The 17,541-nt window shown below is 40.4% G+C and overlaps 1 protein-coding gene across 3 annotated transcripts in view; it reads left to right on the top strand.

Moving 5' to 3' along the window:
- LOC128079142 (multidrug resistance-associated protein 1) overlaps nucleotides 1-15,336 on the top strand; it is a 47,825-nt gene extending 32,489 nt beyond the window's left edge. For 2 of the 3 annotated variants that reach the window (XM_052680105.1, XM_052680107.1), the window contains exons 20-32: nucleotides 2,129-2,173; nucleotides 3,532-3,616; nucleotides 4,126-4,264; nucleotides 5,139-5,346; nucleotides 5,911-6,221; nucleotides 7,096-7,295; nucleotides 7,787-7,913; nucleotides 8,055-8,156; nucleotides 9,422-9,568; nucleotides 10,496-10,654; nucleotides 11,453-11,619; nucleotides 12,383-12,577; nucleotides 13,797-15,336. In XM_052680105.1, the coding sequence (XP_052536065.1) occupies nucleotides 2,129-2,173; nucleotides 3,532-3,616; nucleotides 4,126-4,264; nucleotides 5,139-5,346; nucleotides 5,911-6,221; nucleotides 7,096-7,295; nucleotides 7,787-7,913; nucleotides 8,055-8,156; nucleotides 9,422-9,568; nucleotides 10,496-10,654; nucleotides 11,453-11,619; nucleotides 12,383-12,577; nucleotides 13,797-13,905 (1,994 nt within the window). In that variant the 3' untranslated portion in view covers nucleotides 13,906-15,336. The remainder of the gene's footprint in view (nucleotides 1-2,128; nucleotides 2,174-3,531; nucleotides 3,617-4,125; nucleotides 4,265-5,138; nucleotides 5,347-5,910; nucleotides 6,222-7,095; nucleotides 7,296-7,786; nucleotides 7,914-8,054; nucleotides 8,157-9,421; nucleotides 9,569-10,495; nucleotides 10,655-11,452; nucleotides 11,620-12,382; nucleotides 12,578-13,796) is intronic. The other variant, XM_052680106.1, reaches the window with a different exon arrangement.
- The last annotated feature ends 2,205 nt before the right edge of the window (nucleotides 15,337-17,541 follow it).

Raw genomic sequence — 17,541 nt, 5'->3', positions numbered from 1 at the left:
TGTAATGGGATGTTGGTGGGAAGGTTCAACCTCTGCTGCCATCCCACCAGCATCTACTTCTGATGTCATGGGCTGACATAATAAAACAGGAGGCATTACTTCTGGAGCAACCCTCCTAATTTTTTTAACTGTTTGGTTTATCTTTAATCTTGACTGCAGTGTCTGAAAGGTAAAGTATACAGTACAGCACAAGTAACAATTCTAAATCTTTTCTACATTATCTGGACTTTACTTGAGGTGGAACAATGTGGGTAGGCTGTCCCCCAACGTTCAGGTCTGTGACTCTGGTGCCGTTAAAACTGGAAGGTGTTTCAACTCAGATTTTGTGAGGATTGTCTGCACAGCTTGGCTTTGGTGTGGGGAATAACGGGAGTAAAATTACTCTGAAAACTGTTGAGTCTGGATTGTTGAAGTTTTTGTTGTTGTTTTTTTTTTCTTCTTACGTAATTCTGTGGACTTAATTCCCCAAATTCTGCTTCTTGTCCTGCAGAGTTGAAATTTGCTTTATGGAAAACATACGATGTTAGCAGTATTCACATCACCATGCTTGATCTTTGTAAAAACAAGTAATATTTTGTCCTTCCTTCTACAGCTAGGAAGCAATTTATTGAATCCTGAGTTTGAAAATAAGGTAGCTTACCAGCTCAGTGTCTGTGCATCATACACTAAGTAGTAGAGTGTGTGTTTGATAATAAAAATACATGCTTCTGCTGTAGGGGCTGAGGTTTCATATCTACAAGAAAAAGCACGGTACCTTCACAGTCACTGCTGTCTCTGAGCACAGAGCACAGCCATGTTTTATGGCTGTGCTTCTTTCTAACAGTATGAAGCTGAGTTGGGCTTGGCATTTGATAGATAGGATGGCTTGTACAGTGCCTGTACAATGGAATGTACAATGGAATGGATGGGTGCTTCCCTCCTTTAGCTTCTGGAAAGTGAAGAGTTAAATAGTGAGATCTGTTGGTTCTGATCTAAATGTCCTTGTGGAATCTAGATGTGAGTGTTAGTTCAGGAAGCACCTGTCTGGGTCAGGAAGTAATCTGACTTCCTCTTAAATTCATTTACCTTTTAGCAAAATTCAGCTTTTCTGTTCTCTCTGGTAAGGTAAAATCCAGCTGTATTCTCCGCCTCAAATGGCCTAAGTAAATAACTGACTCAGTGTGAGGTACACAAGGTACCAAGATGCTTAGAATCTCATGGTTCTCACTAATCTAGCCATGCTGGGTGATCATAGAATCATTAAGGTTGGAAAAGACCACTGAAAGCATCTAGTCCAACTGTCAACCCATCACCTCTGCCCTCAAACCACGTCCCTCAGTGCTACATCTAAGCTTTTCTTGAACACATCCAGGGACAGTGACTCTACCACCTCCCTGTGCAGCCTGTGCCAACGTATCACCACTCCTTCTGAAAGTAAATTTCCTGGTATCCAACCTGAACCTCCCCTGGTGCAACTTAAGGCCATTCCCTCTTGTCCTGTCAGTGTTACTTGGGAGAAGAGGCTGACTCCCAGCTCACCATAACCTCCTTTGAGGGAATGGTAGAGAGCTGTAAGGTCTCTCCTGAGCCTCTTCTCCAGACTGAATGATCCCAGGTCCTTCAGCTCCTCCCAGCAGGGCTGTACTCCAGTTCCTTCACAGCTTCATTGCACTTCTTGGAGGTGCACCTATGTGGTCAAAAGTTGTCGCTCTTAAAACATGATGATACGCACCTTCATTGCTAAGAACAGGGAGTCTCTAAGCTTCTTAAATGATATCTCTTCCACGCCATTGAGGAAAACTCATATGGTAGTTGCTTGTATGTGGTAGGATTTTTCTGTGGTAATTTGAGGTTGCCTTGGAGCTGCCTTTTTATTTCTGCTCCCCAGCCCTCATTAGTGCGTATGTAGAAGGAAATTTAGTGATCTGTTGCTTACAGCCATATGGTTTGGATTTTTTTTTCCCCTTAAGGCTGCCTTTTTTGTTTTAATCCAAGGACTGGGATTAAAAAGATCCGTTTCAATGAATTTGATTCTGCCTTGAGCGTTTGCTTGTATTTATGGTTTAAGTTGTGCTGCTTTAATGCCTTTATGCTTGTGAAGGTTGAAAATGGTTGTGTTCTGGAAAAAGTTAATTATATATGCTTTTAGACTCGGATCCTTCGTTAGAAAGAACAGTTCAACCTCTGGAAACAGGTAACTGCTTTTTTGCCTTGTGGCTTTTACTAGTGCTTGTGGTGGAGCAATACTAGTGACTGCTTCACTGACAAAAGAGATCGAGTCATGGTTAGAAGAATTTCATGTACATAACAAGATATTTGCTTGGTTTGTGCGTAACCTCTGTGTACCGTAATTCACACGCTGACTTGTAGATAACTAATTCACCAGCAGTGATTCTGTATCTCAAACATTTTCATAGGGAAGCTTTAAATAAACTTGAAAGGTGCATCTCCCACCCCTGATTTAGGAGTGTAACGAAAGAGGCATGAAGGTCTCTTTTGTTTTTGTGTATTTAATATTTTATATTCTGGACTTACTATGACAATCTTCAGTACATTTCTCTCTCAAAAGGTGAATGCAGTTTATGTATGAAATCTTTGCAGCCTATAACGATGCATCAAATTAAGAGCTGTTAAAGAAGGCTGGTTTACTTGTGGTTTTCTTATGTTCCTGTGGGTTTAGAGCTTCAGTGATGCTCTACAGCAATGTGGTGTTTTTCATATGGGACCCCTATAAAAGATAACACATCAACTGCTTAAAATAACCAATGGTCTCAGATTTCTTTTAAAAATGTGAACTGAATAATTGAAGCTTTCACTTTTGCCATTGTTTCTGCTCTTTTTTTTCTTCCTCCTTTTGGACCACACTGAACTGTTTAGCTTTGGGTTTTTAGAGTTTTGCAGAACAGTTTTAAGTTCAAGCAGCCCATCCTTAGGATACTGATGATCTTATTTATGTGTGTTTTGCTTTCTTATAAAAACATGAAGATTTCTCATGTTTTTATTTCAGATTCTAAAATCTACACTGTTCTGCAGATCTCTTTAATAGATGCAGTTGAGCTTTTTTCTGTTTGCATAGACTCTTTAAAGTGCAAAATATTTTGTAACAAATTCTGAATTAACTTTGAACTTAACTGTACTGAAGTCAACTGACTTAACTGTATTGAAGACGTGGTTTGAGAAGCAGAAGATGGTTAGAGTGTTGATTTTTTTTCTTTTTTTTTTCTTTTTTTTCCCCATAGTGCAACTTGGTATTTTGTGCTTTAACATCAAGTATGTTCTCACAATTATATTAAATTATTATTACTGACCTATAATTGTAGGAAAACAAAGAAATAAATCTTCTCTGTGTTGTCAACTAATCCTTTCGGGGTAGGACTAAACTGATATGTTCATCTGATCAATTATCTGTTAGCACATGCAAATACTTTGTGTTTTACTGTTTATTTGCACACCAGGACTGCAGCTAGCATTTATTACTGTGATTCAACCACTGTATCTCATCACTATCACTTTCATATTTTGTTTTTTGCTTCATATTTTTTTCTCCCTCAGATGCAAATAGTCCATCTGGAAAGGAAGGAAGGCCTGTAGAAAATGGAGTCCTTGTGAATGAAGCCCCTGGAAAGCTGATGCATCGGTTTGTTTTTTGCTTCTTCCTCTTTTTTCCCTTTTTTTTTTTTTTTCTTCCCAATTTCCTATCCTTACAGTCAGCTGTGATAAGCAGTAACTTGGTGTTTATGGCATTTGTTGGAGGAAAATGTATTGTGCCAGGTGCAGAAGCCTGAAGGAGGCAAGTCTATTGGTGCTCCATGTCTTCAGGTACTCTAGAGGTGCTGTATTTTTGGAAGCTAAGTCTGATCACTCAACCAAAATTTGGTTGACTACCTAACCTGTTAGCTTGTATCTGAAGGTGGGTACTAGAGAAGTGAATGCTCCCAGGGAGGGTTAGATGTGCACTGTGCAGAGGGGAGAGGACCACTGATAGTCACTTGGAAGGTGATGGCTGATTAGGAGATTGATTATTACAGGAGTAATGCAAATGAGTCACTTGTAGCTGTAGGCCCTTTGAGTCTTTCTGTGAAGTAAACACCTGGCCTGTATTTTCCAAGTTAAAAAAAAAAAAAAAAAATACATATTTTTAAACAGGCAGCTCAGTAACTCCTCCACATACAGCAGAGAAACTGGGAAGTCACAGCACCAGAGCAGCACAGCAGAGCTACAGAAGCCTCTTGCAGAGAAGAATTCCTGGAAACTGACAGAGGCTGACACAGCAAAGACTGGGAGGGTAAGATCTCCTGCTCCCACTTTCTGTGCTCTATTTCAGTTTCAGAAAAATCAACGTGACTCAGAAAAAATGGCTTCTAAACACACAGCTGGAGTAAGAAAGGGCTGAGTAGATTTCCTCCTGTTCCATAGAACTTCACTGAAGTATTACTGTGTCCTTTGTTCCTAGAGATGGACCCCACATTTGCTCGCAGAAAGGATGATAAGGCTGACCTCATCCAAACTTAAAGAAAAAGCTTGCAGCAGCTTGGTTTTTTACTGTTTTTTCTTTTTTTTTCTTTTTTTTGGAAAAGATTGCAGAGTTGTGACAAATTAAGTCACCTGGTGAAATCTGTCCTTCAGCATTGAATTTTAAGCCAGGTTTCCACAGTAGGCATAAGTATCTGATCCCAGGATACTCAGGTCTTTCTGAGAAACCTAAGAGTGAGGTTCCTGGGAGAATAGTAGTTGCACCTAGTGCTGTTGCTCCTGTCCTCTGTTTTATAATAAATAGATCATAGAATACAAAACTTGTGGAGCAAGGGTTTAATTAAATTATATTTATTGTGTAATCTTGTGGTAAAAAGAAAGAGACAAAAACTGAAACTCCACAGTGAAGTTTTTGGCTCTGCCACTGATGGTGTTTTACATCTGATGGTGCTCTCCCCTTCTCTTGTAAGGCAATGGAAAGATGACGACTGCCTGCCCTCATGGGATATTGGTTTTGGCACAACTCCCTAGAATGTCTTACAGCTTGTGCTTCTGGGGAATGGCCTTGTGTGGTGGAATTGTCATGTTTTTATGGCTTGGTGAAGGAATATTAACTTCTATTTAAAGTTGAACTGTTGTCTTTGAAACAAAATGAAAACTTTTTTTTTCTTCTTCTCCCTCTACAGGTGAAGGCAACAGTATACTGGGAATACATGAAAGCTATTGGACTCTATATCTCTTTTCTGAGCATTTTCCTCTTTATGTGTAACCATATAGCCTCCCTGGCTTCCAACTACTGGCTAAGTTTATGGACAGATGATCCTGTTGTCAATGGGACACAGCAGTACACAAATGTCAGACTGGGAGTATATGGAGCACTGGGAATTTCTCAAGGTTTGCCTGATTTTTAAGTTTTTTAAGAGTAGCTCACCTAGAATGTTTCTGATGCTCTTGTTGACCTTGTATTCCCAAAACTGCAGTAGCAGTTTGCTGAGGACCAAGTGGGTTGTGGGTTGTTGGTTTGTTGGTTTTTTTTGGTCATATAAAGACAAAGGCACCATGGAGAGGCCAGCTCAGTGGGCTTTTTTGTGTCCTTTTGTGGTCAAATTTTTTTTTAACATGAATTATAATACCCAAAGTAAGGTGTGCAACAGCCTTCTTTACAGTTGTCATAAAAATCCTAATAAAAATTATATGCACCTTAAAATCAAGTGCTGTTTACTCAGGGAAGGTGCTCAAATATTACTGTTTTGGTAGTGGAGCAGCAAGTTCTCCCATGAGAGTAAAGTGCTGTTTTCACTGAAAAAGCTTTTGAATAATCACCAAATCTAGCTGTAATGAACTCCAAGTCCCAGGATTATTGTACTGGAGCTGTCCCAATTCTAAGTGATGACAAAATGGAGGAAAGTTTTTTGTGTGAGAGTTGAGAGCAGTTAAAAACCAAGTCTTCTTTTCCAGGTATTGCTGTGTTTGGCTACTCAATGGCTGTGTCAATAGGAGGAATATTTGCTTCACAGCACCTGCACCTTGACCTGCTGCACAATGTCCTCAGGTCTCCAATGAGTTTCTTTGAACGTACACCCAGTGGAAATTTGGTGAACCGTTTCTCTAAGGAGATAGATACCATTGACTCTACCATTCCACCAATCATCAAGATGTTCATGGGCTCAACATTTAATGTGATTGGGGCTTGTATCATCATTTTGCTGGCCACCCCTATAGCTGCTGTCATTATTCCACCTCTGGGACTTGTCTACTTGCTTGTGCAGGTAGGAGGTGCTGGCCATTGTCAGCTGGACCAAAAATTACTTATCCTCTATGTAAGATGGTGGGCTAGGATGGATTTGAATGTTTACCTGGTGTCATTCTTAGCTGATGGTGCTTTGCATGATTTATGGGATTGGCTGACTTTACCAGATTATCTCCTTATGTTTTCAAGTGTAAAATGACTTCTGTGTGCAAAAGTTAATCCTTTGTTATCTAAGCAGCCATTACAAAAATGCCATCAAATTTTGTGGCAAACTGTAGCTTGCTGCTTAGAGCCCATATATTTAAAATGTGTGGGCTTTTCTAAACTTTATTTCAAATGGAAGAGTAGCTTGTGTATGCTTTTAGAGGCTTGTGTATGCATTTCTGCTGACATGCCCATTTTGTTAGAACATTGTTTATGGATAAAGAGAAATTATGACAGCATTTCACTCCTGTCTTGCTTAGGCAAGATATACTTGCTTCAGTTTGCTTTACTGTTAAGTATTTGGTAGAGCTAGTACACACAAAAGGAGCTGATTTCTCACTTTGGCTGTTGATTGAGTATATCTATAAAGCTTTGCTAGTAAGTCTTAAGGGCAATGATGCATGACTTAGAGGCTCAGAATTTTGTAATGTTGAAGTATGTTTGCAGAGAAGAGTGAGTGGTAGTTGGCTATTAGGTGAGATAGTTTGATTGGTATTTGTTTAGAGGTGTATGTAGCAATTGTTTCAGGCTCAGAAGTTTTGGGCAAGGCTTGTATTTCTCTGTGTAAGTTGAATGTTTGTTACTGACAGTCCAGAGGGCTGGGAGCTCTCATGTGATTCCCTTAGTTGTGTCAAATACAATCTGGATGTAACCTCAATTTTCATATTTTCAAATTTTCTGATTTGCAGAGATTTTATGTGGCCACTTCTCGCCAGCTCAAACGCCTTGAATCTGTTAGTCGCTCTCCTGTGTATTCTCACTTCAATGAGACCCTTCTGGGAGTCAGTGTAATTCGAGCCTTTGAAGAGCAGAAACGTTTTATAAAGCAGAATGACATGAAAGTGGATGGAAATCAGAAAGCTTATTATCCAAGCATTGTTGCAAACAGGTAATGGTGGGATTGTAACATTGAGAGATGTTTATGAAGAGAGAGGGTATGGTTTTGTTGCCTCTGTGCCTTGTCAATCACCTGTCAGTGTATTTCTCCCAGGTAAGGCAACCTTTGTGAATATACCTGTTTTTTAAACTTGTTTGATGGAATTAAGGTTATTAAGGTTAATTCTTGTTTATAGTTCCTGCCTTACACCTGGGTAGTATTTTTAAAAGTCGTGCTTCATCTGTTCCGATATAACCACATCTGCTTTCTGAACTTAAACAGGAATTAATGTCTCTGAATGGTTCGTTTAATTCTATATGCCTTTTGCATGCTGCTGGAGCAGAACATCAGGTGCCTTACAGTGCCTGTGTCACTGGCAGTACTCAGATGCCATGTTACTAATCTTCTTAAAAACAAGATATGTGACAGAACAATAGCTCACTGGATTTATAATTGTCTTTGGATGTTACTGGAAAGATGTGTGATGTCTTCCTGTGTTGCAGATGGTTGGCAGTACGTCTGGAGTTTGTGGGGAACTGTATTGTTCTCTTTGCAGCACTGTTTGCAGTGATTGCACGCAACAAGCTCAGTCCAGGACTGGTTGGTCTTTCAGTGTCCTACTCGCTGCAGGTAATTATACCTTAATTAAAATAAACAACCGTGGCTGCATCAGAAAGCTAAATCTTGTTCAGACTTCAGAGAGAAAGTAAGGTACATTGAATTTTTAAAAATTGTTTAGTGTAAACTGTTTTTTAAATTCTTTTCTTGCAGATTACAGCATACTTAAACTGGCTAGTTCGTATGACTTCTGATCTGGAAACCAACATTGTTGCTGTAGAAAGAGTCAAAGAATATGCTGAAATGGAGAAGGAGGTACAGTGAGTTGTTCACCACAGTTAACATTTGATGTTTCCCAGGACTTGCAGTTGTATCATTTGACATGGTTACATGCAGCCTAACTGGGTAGCTTGAACAAGACTGTAAGGGAGCTACAGTTACCTTAATGCTTTATTCCTTTTTGTCTAGAACATCTTTAGCTGTTACTGAAATGTTTCAGTTGTACTCATTAGACAGGCTTGTGTATGTTACGTAAACACCATCCCAATGAAGCGATCAACCCTGCATTATCTCTGGAGCAGTATTTGTTTGAAGGTGATGCCCTGAGGCAGGACTCCTGTGCTCTGGATCACCTCCAGTTTTCACATTCACCATAACTCGCCTACAGTGGTTGAGACTGCAAGTCCTTGCCTTGCTTTGAGCTCATCTATGGAAGACAGCAAAAATGGCAGACTCCTGGGTGTCAGGACATTGATGCTCCATTTTGATGCTCTGTGAGTCCAAGTTGCCAGGTCTCATGTACTATGGTCAGCAGGAAAACTCTCTTGGTTGAGGTGATGTCCTGTTGAAAAGTGTCTTCCTTGTCAGACCTTTCAGTTCACCCTCCCTCGTGCCTTTGGACCAGTGTTTTGGACTAAAGCTGCCACTTAGTTCTGTGTAGAAAGCAGTACCGTCTTCTGAGTTCTCACCCACAACTTGGTAAATGGGTTGCAGAGTGCAACTGGACATGTCCTCTGAGCTGAGGAAGTTGATGTTGCTTAGTGCTCTCATTGCCCTGTAAGGACAGGATGTATCTTAGTGCTCCACAGAGAACACTTAGTGTACCACAGCATAGTTCCTGTGGGTGTTTCTGGAGTGTATGCACCAAAATGTATACCTTCCTATTTAGGAAACTTGCTGTTCTGCCTTGGGTTAACCAGAGAGTCTGTGCAAATGTGGTTTAGTTTTTAAGTGCTTCACAGTTTTTTTTAATTTGCATGTTTCCATTTTTGCACTCAGTGAGGCAGAGTGAAAAGGAGCTACCTTTGTGTTTTGATTCATATTGCCTGTGAAGTCATCACGTCTGTAGTTGTGTCCCTTTTGGCTACAGTGCACAGTTCCCCAGGCTCCTCTTTGGCTGCATACACCGTTTCGTCTGTCTTCAGGCATCTTTTTCCTTTTTTTTTCCATTATCATCATCATCACAGTTCCTTTTGCAAGTTACACAGTAACAAGGATTTTTCTTAATTGCTTTTAAGTCCTCTAAGCCTGTGCCCAGTTAAGAGAAGAGGTGATTAGAAATGCTTATGTGGTTGTTTCAGGCTGAGTGGAGCATTGAAGAAGCTGCCCCAGCAAACACCTGGCCTGAGGAGGGGAAGGTGGAGTTTCGAGGCTTTGGTTTACGTTACCGGGAGGACTTGGATTTGGTTCTGAAAAATATAAACATCACCATAAATGGGGGTGAGAAGGTAATGACTTTGAATTAATAGCAGACCATTACTGTATTGTAAATATGCACACGTAAGCCAAAGAGGGGCCTCGCTCCTTCCTGTGCTAATAGTCTTAGGTCCTTTAGAAGTGCTTCTTTAGATCAGTCTTAATGTAACTGGCAGCTGCAGGGAGCTCTTGCCAGATTGTCTGGATTTGGCAAAATTCTGATGGAGATAGATTTGTGTGCCTATCTGCTGAATACTCTCGCATATGCCCACATACACCTCAGACCTGAGTGGATTGTTTGATGTCTAATAATGTAGTGTGGCATGGTAGCATGCAGCATACCTGAGAGACACATCTACTGTCAGGCCTCTTTAGTTGTGGTATCCAACTATGTGTTTACATTTTTATTTTTATTTTTCTTGTGAGTGCATGCTTTCTACATACAAATGTGGGCAGAATACTACAAGGGGGCTAAAAAGAAAATGCAGATGGCGAGAGATGCATCATCAAAAAAATCACATTTTAATAAAAAGAGAAAAGAATCACTGAAGACTTCAGCCTGACTACGAAGCAGAACATATAGTATGAAACTGAGTGCTTTCGCTATGAATCTGCTTTAAATTCAAGGAAGAGAAAATAAAGGCCAAATCAGAAATTTGACCGTGAAGCATGAGAGAAAAATAGAATGGTTAGGACATCTTCTACCTTCTCTTCCTGATTGCATCTGCCTTTCTGTAAAATTGAATAATTCTGTGAGTGGATTGCAGACTTTTATTTCCATAGCCTGTGGTTTATTTATTTTTGTTCCTGTTAGATTAGCTTCTGCTAGTTGCACTATTTTTGGGGATTGATAGCCCAAGAAATATAGCAAGCTTTCAACAAAGTTTACTTTGGATGGAGTCTTGGAAATGCTTTAACTCTGTCCTAGTGTAAGATCTTTCTGTATTTCTTTCTACCAGATAGGAATAGTTGGAAGAACAGGAGCTGGAAAATCCTCACTTACTTTAGGCTTATTTCGGATCAACGAAGCAGCTGAAGGAGAAATTATTATTGATGGAATTAATATTGCAAAGATAGGGCTCCATGACTTGCGGTTCAAGATAACCATAATTCCTCAGGTAGGTATAAAATTCTGACGCTACCAGAGCTCATACTGTAACAGTGTGCTTTCTGCAGTGGACTGGAGGGAATATACTTATTCCTTTTCTGATCTGTAGCTGTGAAATTGAGTCATTTTACTATGCTCTTTTATGCACTTAAAAACATTTTTTTACCCAGACTGTCTTTGGTTGCTTGTGCTGGGTAACACTGAGGAGCTTGGCTATGACTGAGTTGTGGGATGGAAGTAAAACCATGGTCTTTAGGCACTTGGGCATTGTCAGCACCCCATGCTAACGATGTAAACACTATAGACAGCTTAGCCTGAGTAGAAAGTCTCATCCCAGCTGAACAGCTGCTCGGGGTCCCATGGTAACCTACAAATTGTTTTTCTTTTGACCAGTAGGGGAGAAATAATGTCTTGAGTGTTGCCAGTTGTGGAGGGCCTGCTGGAGTTTATCTAAATTCAGTGTTGACTGATGCTAGTTCTGTACTTCTTAGAAATAGAATTAAGTTATTGTGTAGTCCAGTTATAAAGGCCTGGGATTTTGTGTTGCTATTTCAGGCTTTATGTGCCCTGTTGGGCTTTTGACCTTGAAGCATCATGAGATATGCAGCACTCCTCACTCACAGAGGTCTGCATATAACCATCCAGTCTAGCCCAGTGCCTGAAAAAGTGAATCTAACTCCTTAATTCAGTAGATTGGCTTGCTTGCAACTGCAGCTGCACAAGTTGTTTTCCTTTCACTATTTAAGAAAAAATTTTGGAGCACTGCTATGTTCTGCATGGATTGTCAATTATGTCTTTCTATGAGTAGGATCCAATATTATTTTCTGGTTCTCTGCGTATGAATCTTGATCCTTTTGACCAACACTCTGATGAAGACATTTGGAGATCTTTGGAGTTGGCTCACTTGAAAAATTTTGTGTCATCCCTTCCTGATAAACTCCATCATGAATGTTCTGAAGGTGGAGAAAACCTCAGGTAAGCTTAAAAGAGAAAGTGGTGCTTGCCTTAAGAGTTAAGTATGAACTGAGAAGTGTGTGTGTGGTCTCTAATCTGCAGCTAGACTTCAGCTGTACTGCAGCTGCACTTACAGAACACTTAAAGCTCACTTTGAACAAAAGGTACCTGGAATCTAGCAATAGCAGTGTTGCTTGTTTTTTTTGTGGGTGGTGGTTGTTGTTGGTAGTTGTTTATTTTAATTGTTAATGAGAATCTGGGGAGGAATTCTTAATGTGTGACCAGGCAGCCAACCAATTAGGTTTTATTGAACAGGCTTTAAACTCCGAAGTTTGGGAATTAAATTGAAGGAATACTCAGAACTCTGTGATATTTGACTTCCCAGCTTGCAGAGTCTTGGAAAGGATTTTGGTAGCAGCCTGCTATTTATAGTAGGTTCTCTGAACTAATGATGGCTTGTGCTCAAGTGACATGGCTTTTCTATGGGGAGTAGTTAGCTTGCTTTTAGCACTGTAACAGAGTTATGCATTCAGTCTGTAAAAACCATTTGAAGTCCAGTTTTTAACAATACACTCATTCTAGTGATCTAGACCATTTGTAATGTACTCTTACTACACTGCCTGTACTTTATTATGAGAAGGATGTTGTGGTTAAGTTGCTGTTACATACTTCATAGTGAAGCAGTAAGACTGATGTTACCTGCTTTGCTGTGCTTTGGAAAAGAGCACTGAACTTACTGTGACTTTTTTGTGGCTGTTCTCTCTCCTTTCTCCCATCTGTGCAGTGTGGGACAGCGCCAGCTGGTGTGCCTGGCGAGAGCTCTGCTCAGGAAGTCCAAAATCCTGGTTCTAGATGAAGCCACAGCTGCTGTTGATCTTGAGACAGATAACCTCATACAGTCAACAATAAAATCTCAATTTGAAGAATGTACTGTTTTAACTATAGCACATCGTCTGAACACAATCATGGACTATACAAGGTAAAGTAATACTTTTTACTGTTTCTGTCCTGAGGAATGGTGTGTGTGACGTACAGTGTGTTCTACTTTCACCTAGCACAGTGATGCTTATCTGTGTTGACCAGCATATTTTTAGCTCTCTCTCCACGTTGCTGCTGAAATCGTGGTATACATGGGTTGTCTGTATTCTGGCTTACAGACACTGTGCTTGGCTTGTGAAGCTCCTCGGTTTCCTCTGTCATGCTGCTGTTGACCCATTTGTGTAGGGGAAAGGAGGCCAGAAGGGCAACAGGAATCTATTCCTGGGTCTTGCCTTAATTTAGGCACAGATAGAAGAGGCATCAGAATTTTAGGGAGCGCATAACCTAAACTGGGCACAGACAGCATAAGGAATCAGAGGGAAAGATGCTGCCTTTGTCTGAAGTTGATTTGATGTTTCTTTATCACTCGATTCTGCCTCTTTGACCTCCATCATGTTCAGCAACCTTGTGAAGATGTGGTTGAGCGTAGATTTTTCTCTCAAATTCAACTGTAAGCTCTCTTGTCCTTTTTATCACAATATGTCAGAGAGCAGAGTGACCTCTGATAACATTGTTTGCTCTTGTACACCTTTGCACTGTCAATACTGAAAGATAAGAGAAAGCCATTACGTGTGCCACTGTCACCAGATTAACACCCAGTTTGGTTGTGGCAGCCAGTAACACCATGCAGCAGCAGCACTTGCCTAAGGGCCTGGCCAGCATCTGCAGTGCCTGGCCCATTGGTGGAGGTAGGTGAAGGACACTTTGAACTGCTCTGATTTTGAATGTACTGACTTGCTTTGTGAATTTCCTAGTTACAGTTGTATGTTTGCATTCCCTAAGCTGTATGTGCATGTTTATATTTTGTCAGCAGAAGCTGCATCGCAGCGGTTACGTGGTAGTGTTAGGGGAATATTAAAATCTCCTAAAATGTTTCAGTGGCTCTTAATTTGAGAGAGAGAGTGCTGCCACCTATTTTCTGGTTGGCTCGGCGCATACTGAAGTCTCATGTCTGCCTGTTATATAAGAAATAGACCAGACATGTCTTCTGCAGTGAGGATGGAAGGATGGAGGTGAAAATCTCTCTTCGCTCATTCAGTCTGGACTGTCTTCCCTTGCATAGAGTAGCTATGTTACAGTTCATTTCTCTGTCTAGATATACTACATATTCACTGACATTTTGACCTTCTTGTGACTTTTTCTTGTTTCTTGTTTTACAGAGTTTTAGTCCTGGACAGAGGTGAAGTGGTGGAGTGTGATAGCCCAGACAACCTACTTCAGGCAAAGGGCCTTTTTTATAGCATGGCCAAAGACTCAGGATTGGCATAGGATTTGAATGGAGAAGGGGGAGGTGATGCACTCAAACAAATGTAATTTCCTCTGAGCTGGTGTGAATTCGGTTACAGACCTAATGAAGTCAGCCACAGCACAGCAGTGGAAGTAACATGAAAATGCAATATTTTTTTCTTCTCCTGGTTATTGATTTTTTTAGCCAGCTTTAGGAGAAGCGTATAAACTCTGCGAAACACTTTGTAGTCTTTTAGTTCTTGCCTGACATCTGTCATTATATGCTCAAATGTAAGGTGGAGTGATTCATCAGAGAAATTCTTGAAAGCTTTTTCTTTTCATCTGCTCTTATGTCCTCAAACCCATTTTTGTTTTAAGTATTTTTGCAAATGCTAGTTATTTACTTTGCTGATTCCTCATTTGATGAGCCATCTATTGTGATATGCACTTGGAACATTTTGTGGCATATAGTCCTAACGTCCAAAGATTTTCTTCTTGTGAAGTAATGCACGTGCCAGGTTTTCTCATTATGGCATTTACTGTACATGGTTAATGCTTCTATGCATTCTCCTAAAGATTTTACATGTGTTTACGTTGTATAGCAGCAAGTTCACTATGTCAGTAGTGCTGATGTGGAAAAAGCACCTCAATGTCAACTTCAGAGCAGTATTCAAGCATATTTGGAATGATGATCACTCCAAAAGCCAACTCTAGCATCAGTTGGTCTGTTGCAAAATACAGTGCATGTTTTTACACCCGGTTCACTCAGGAATTCTGACTTGGGTGGAGAATTCTGGTTATGCCTGTGGGGCTAGGCTGAGAAGTGAGGACTGACCTGAGCAGAGGTTGCAGGCTCAACGTAATGCTGTGATACCCCTGGCTTTGGCAGTTTTGTGCTTTAATAGAAGTTCTGCTACATCAAGGACCGTTAGCCTTACGTTGAAGAAACTCGCCCTTCATGCTGCTCCTGTTGACTCTTAAATCTTCTGGGAGACTATTCTGTGACAGTAGTTAAAATCAACAACAACCAGCCAAAAAATACCCCAGCACCAAAAAACCCAAAAGCAAAGAACTGTTTTTCTGTTTTTCAAGTTGTGTGTCAGAGCTCTAACAATTCGATTAGCAGTGGAGTCTGGTTTTTGAAGTCTTTGTTGAATGTTCAGTTTTCTGTGCAAAGAAAAAAGTTTTATTTCTCATATTTTAATTTGTCTCATTTTAGAGGAAAATGCTGGAAAAAGGCAAAGTAAGCCAGATGGATCCAAATATTCAGTACTCTGAGAATGTGGACTTCTGTGAATGTTGTTGACCTTAATACTAGGCAGTTGTCTTCTTTAGAGTAAAGCTATTTATTTTTTTGTAAATTATTATGACTCTCCAAAATTGAATAGACTGAAATTTTCTTTGGTATTTTTTGTAATTACTATTTGAATATTTACAAAGAACTTGCAGTAAAAAAAAAAGTTTGAAAGATAACATGGTGTGTTGTTCCTTGCTTTGTTTTTGACAAAGGCTTAACTTTGGTTGTTTGTGGGGTTTGGTTTTGTTGGTTTTTTTTTTCCCTTGAAAACAGGAATTACTGGTACTGCAGAGACTGACTAGACTTGTTAGAACTCATGCTTGGAGGTTGTTAGGGTGGCTAAGAAACTTTCAGTAACGCAGTTTGCTGTGCAGATGAGTAATAATGAGAGGTCAGTACAGGAAGTGCTGTAGAGAAGATTCTTTGTGTCTGTGTCCTTTGCCTGGGCGCACCACGTGTGTGCTGTTAACACCACAGTTTGCTGTTAACTTCCTCCAGCCTTGTGATGGAAGGGAAAACTGGAGCAGATGGGAACAGAGTGGTGTCTTTACTCTTCCTGAATAAATGAGATTTACAACCTTACTATCTGAGTAAGTCCTGTACAGTGGAATTGCACTTGGAATAAATGTCTCTTTGAAATACAGAGATTGCAGAATTAAGTTTCTGCTATACCATGTGCTCACAGTAGAATTGTGCGTGTGAGAATGACTTAAACTGCATTTGCTGTGTCAGACTGGATGCACTAGACAGTAATATTAGTTATTCTCAGCTCTGTTTATATGCTGTGCATGATTGTTGAGGGTGTACTGCGCTTCTCAAAGGCAGGCTGCATTTTGTGGATAACTTTTTATAAAGCAACAAGGGTCAGAATACTGGTCTTTGTGTGTCTTATTCTTTTTCAATTAAGTAGTTGCTACTAAGTGTCACTGTTTTCCCAGTTTTACATATTTATACACTTGCAAGCACAAATCGTTCTGTCCCAGCTCTGGAGCACAGTCACTTTTGCTTGGTCAGAACACCCGCTGGTGCTTTGTGCTATTGTTCTATTGATTAATGATCCTGATTCCATGTAGTCCTCATAAAAATTATTAATATCTGAATGCAGCTTGAATGACATTGCATTATGCATGATGGGGATCCGTCTATATTAACCTTTACTGTGTGCAAAGATAACAAATGCAGTTTTCTTTCCACAGAATGTGTGTGCATGAGTGTCGTGTAGTCTTCAGGGTGCCTTATGGTAGCAGTGCAGCTGAGAGAGATCTGCTTTCAGGCAGGAAGGAGAGGTCCATGTAGTGGCCTCTGCAGGCATCGCTGTTGGGAGCAGTTGCAGAAAATGATAGAAGTTGCTGCAAGGTAAGATACAGTGTGTTTTCCTTAGTTAATCTGTTTTCGTTGTTGTGCTTGTGTTTGCATCTAATGCTCTTCTAGTTCCTGGACGGTTTCAAGACCAGGGTAAGTGAAATCTAGCATGGCAGCTTGCGACATTGTGCCACTGACTGAAGCCTTTCTGTGATCCAGTGCAAAAGAGTTTGATGCCATCCAGCAGCGATCAGTGGTGTTACAGCTCAGGGCAATGAGCTCTAGAGGTTAGTAGAGAGAAAGGGGAAAAACAAAAGAAGAAAGGTCGCTATGACATTCATGGATGTGGTGATGAATTCCAGCAGCTGAGCACAGTCACTTAGCAAACGTCTGTTTCATCTACTTACTTTGCCTTGATGGCCTTGATGTTGATGCGTGTGTTTTTATATTTCCCTTTGTGCTGTGAAGACTTAAGGGGAGGGGTTACTAACTGCACTGGGAGCTGGTATTACAATGAACAGTTCTTGTGAAATATGTGAGGTGGGCACCCTCAGCCAGCTGCTGTAGAACAGGAATTCCCTGCCGTGTATTGCTGGGGAATGGACTGAGTTCATCCTGTCCTCATCCTCCAGGCCTTTTCCAGGTGAAGGGGGAATCATTTGCCATAGTTGGTCATCTTGTGATTCTATAGATAGGGGAACTTCCTCCTTGCTCCCTCACCCAGTCCCAACTTTGTTTTTCTTTCTGTAAAAGCAATGAAATTGATTTCATTCAGATCAGCAGAAAAACTGGAAATGTTATTTGGCTACATTACTGGCAATTTATGTGTGTTCTGTGTAAAATCTGCCAAATACCTATCAGACCCAAAAATAAGTGGCCGAACTTAACATCCTTGCTCTTCTGTAGAGAAAGGCTGTTTGTTTTCTGTTTCATTCCATGCTTTGCTCTATGGATCACTTCTACCAGGAATACAATTTACATCTAGAAGAGCTTGTTTTCTTTAAAGGGGAAAAAAAAAAAAAAAAAAAAAAAGCCCTTTTCTGTGAGACCCGAATTCCTCATTTGTCACTTAGAATACC

Source organism: Tympanuchus pallidicinctus, unplaced genomic scaffold (genome assembly GCF_026119805.1).
Source record: "Tympanuchus pallidicinctus isolate F22 unplaced genomic scaffold, pur_lepc_1.0 scaffold18, whole genome shotgun sequence".
In the NCBI taxonomy this organism is placed as follows: Eukaryota; Metazoa; Chordata; class Aves; order Galliformes; family Phasianidae; genus Tympanuchus; species Tympanuchus pallidicinctus.
Note: the sequence above shows the minus strand (reverse complement) of the source record. Positions and strands in the feature narration are given on the sequence as shown.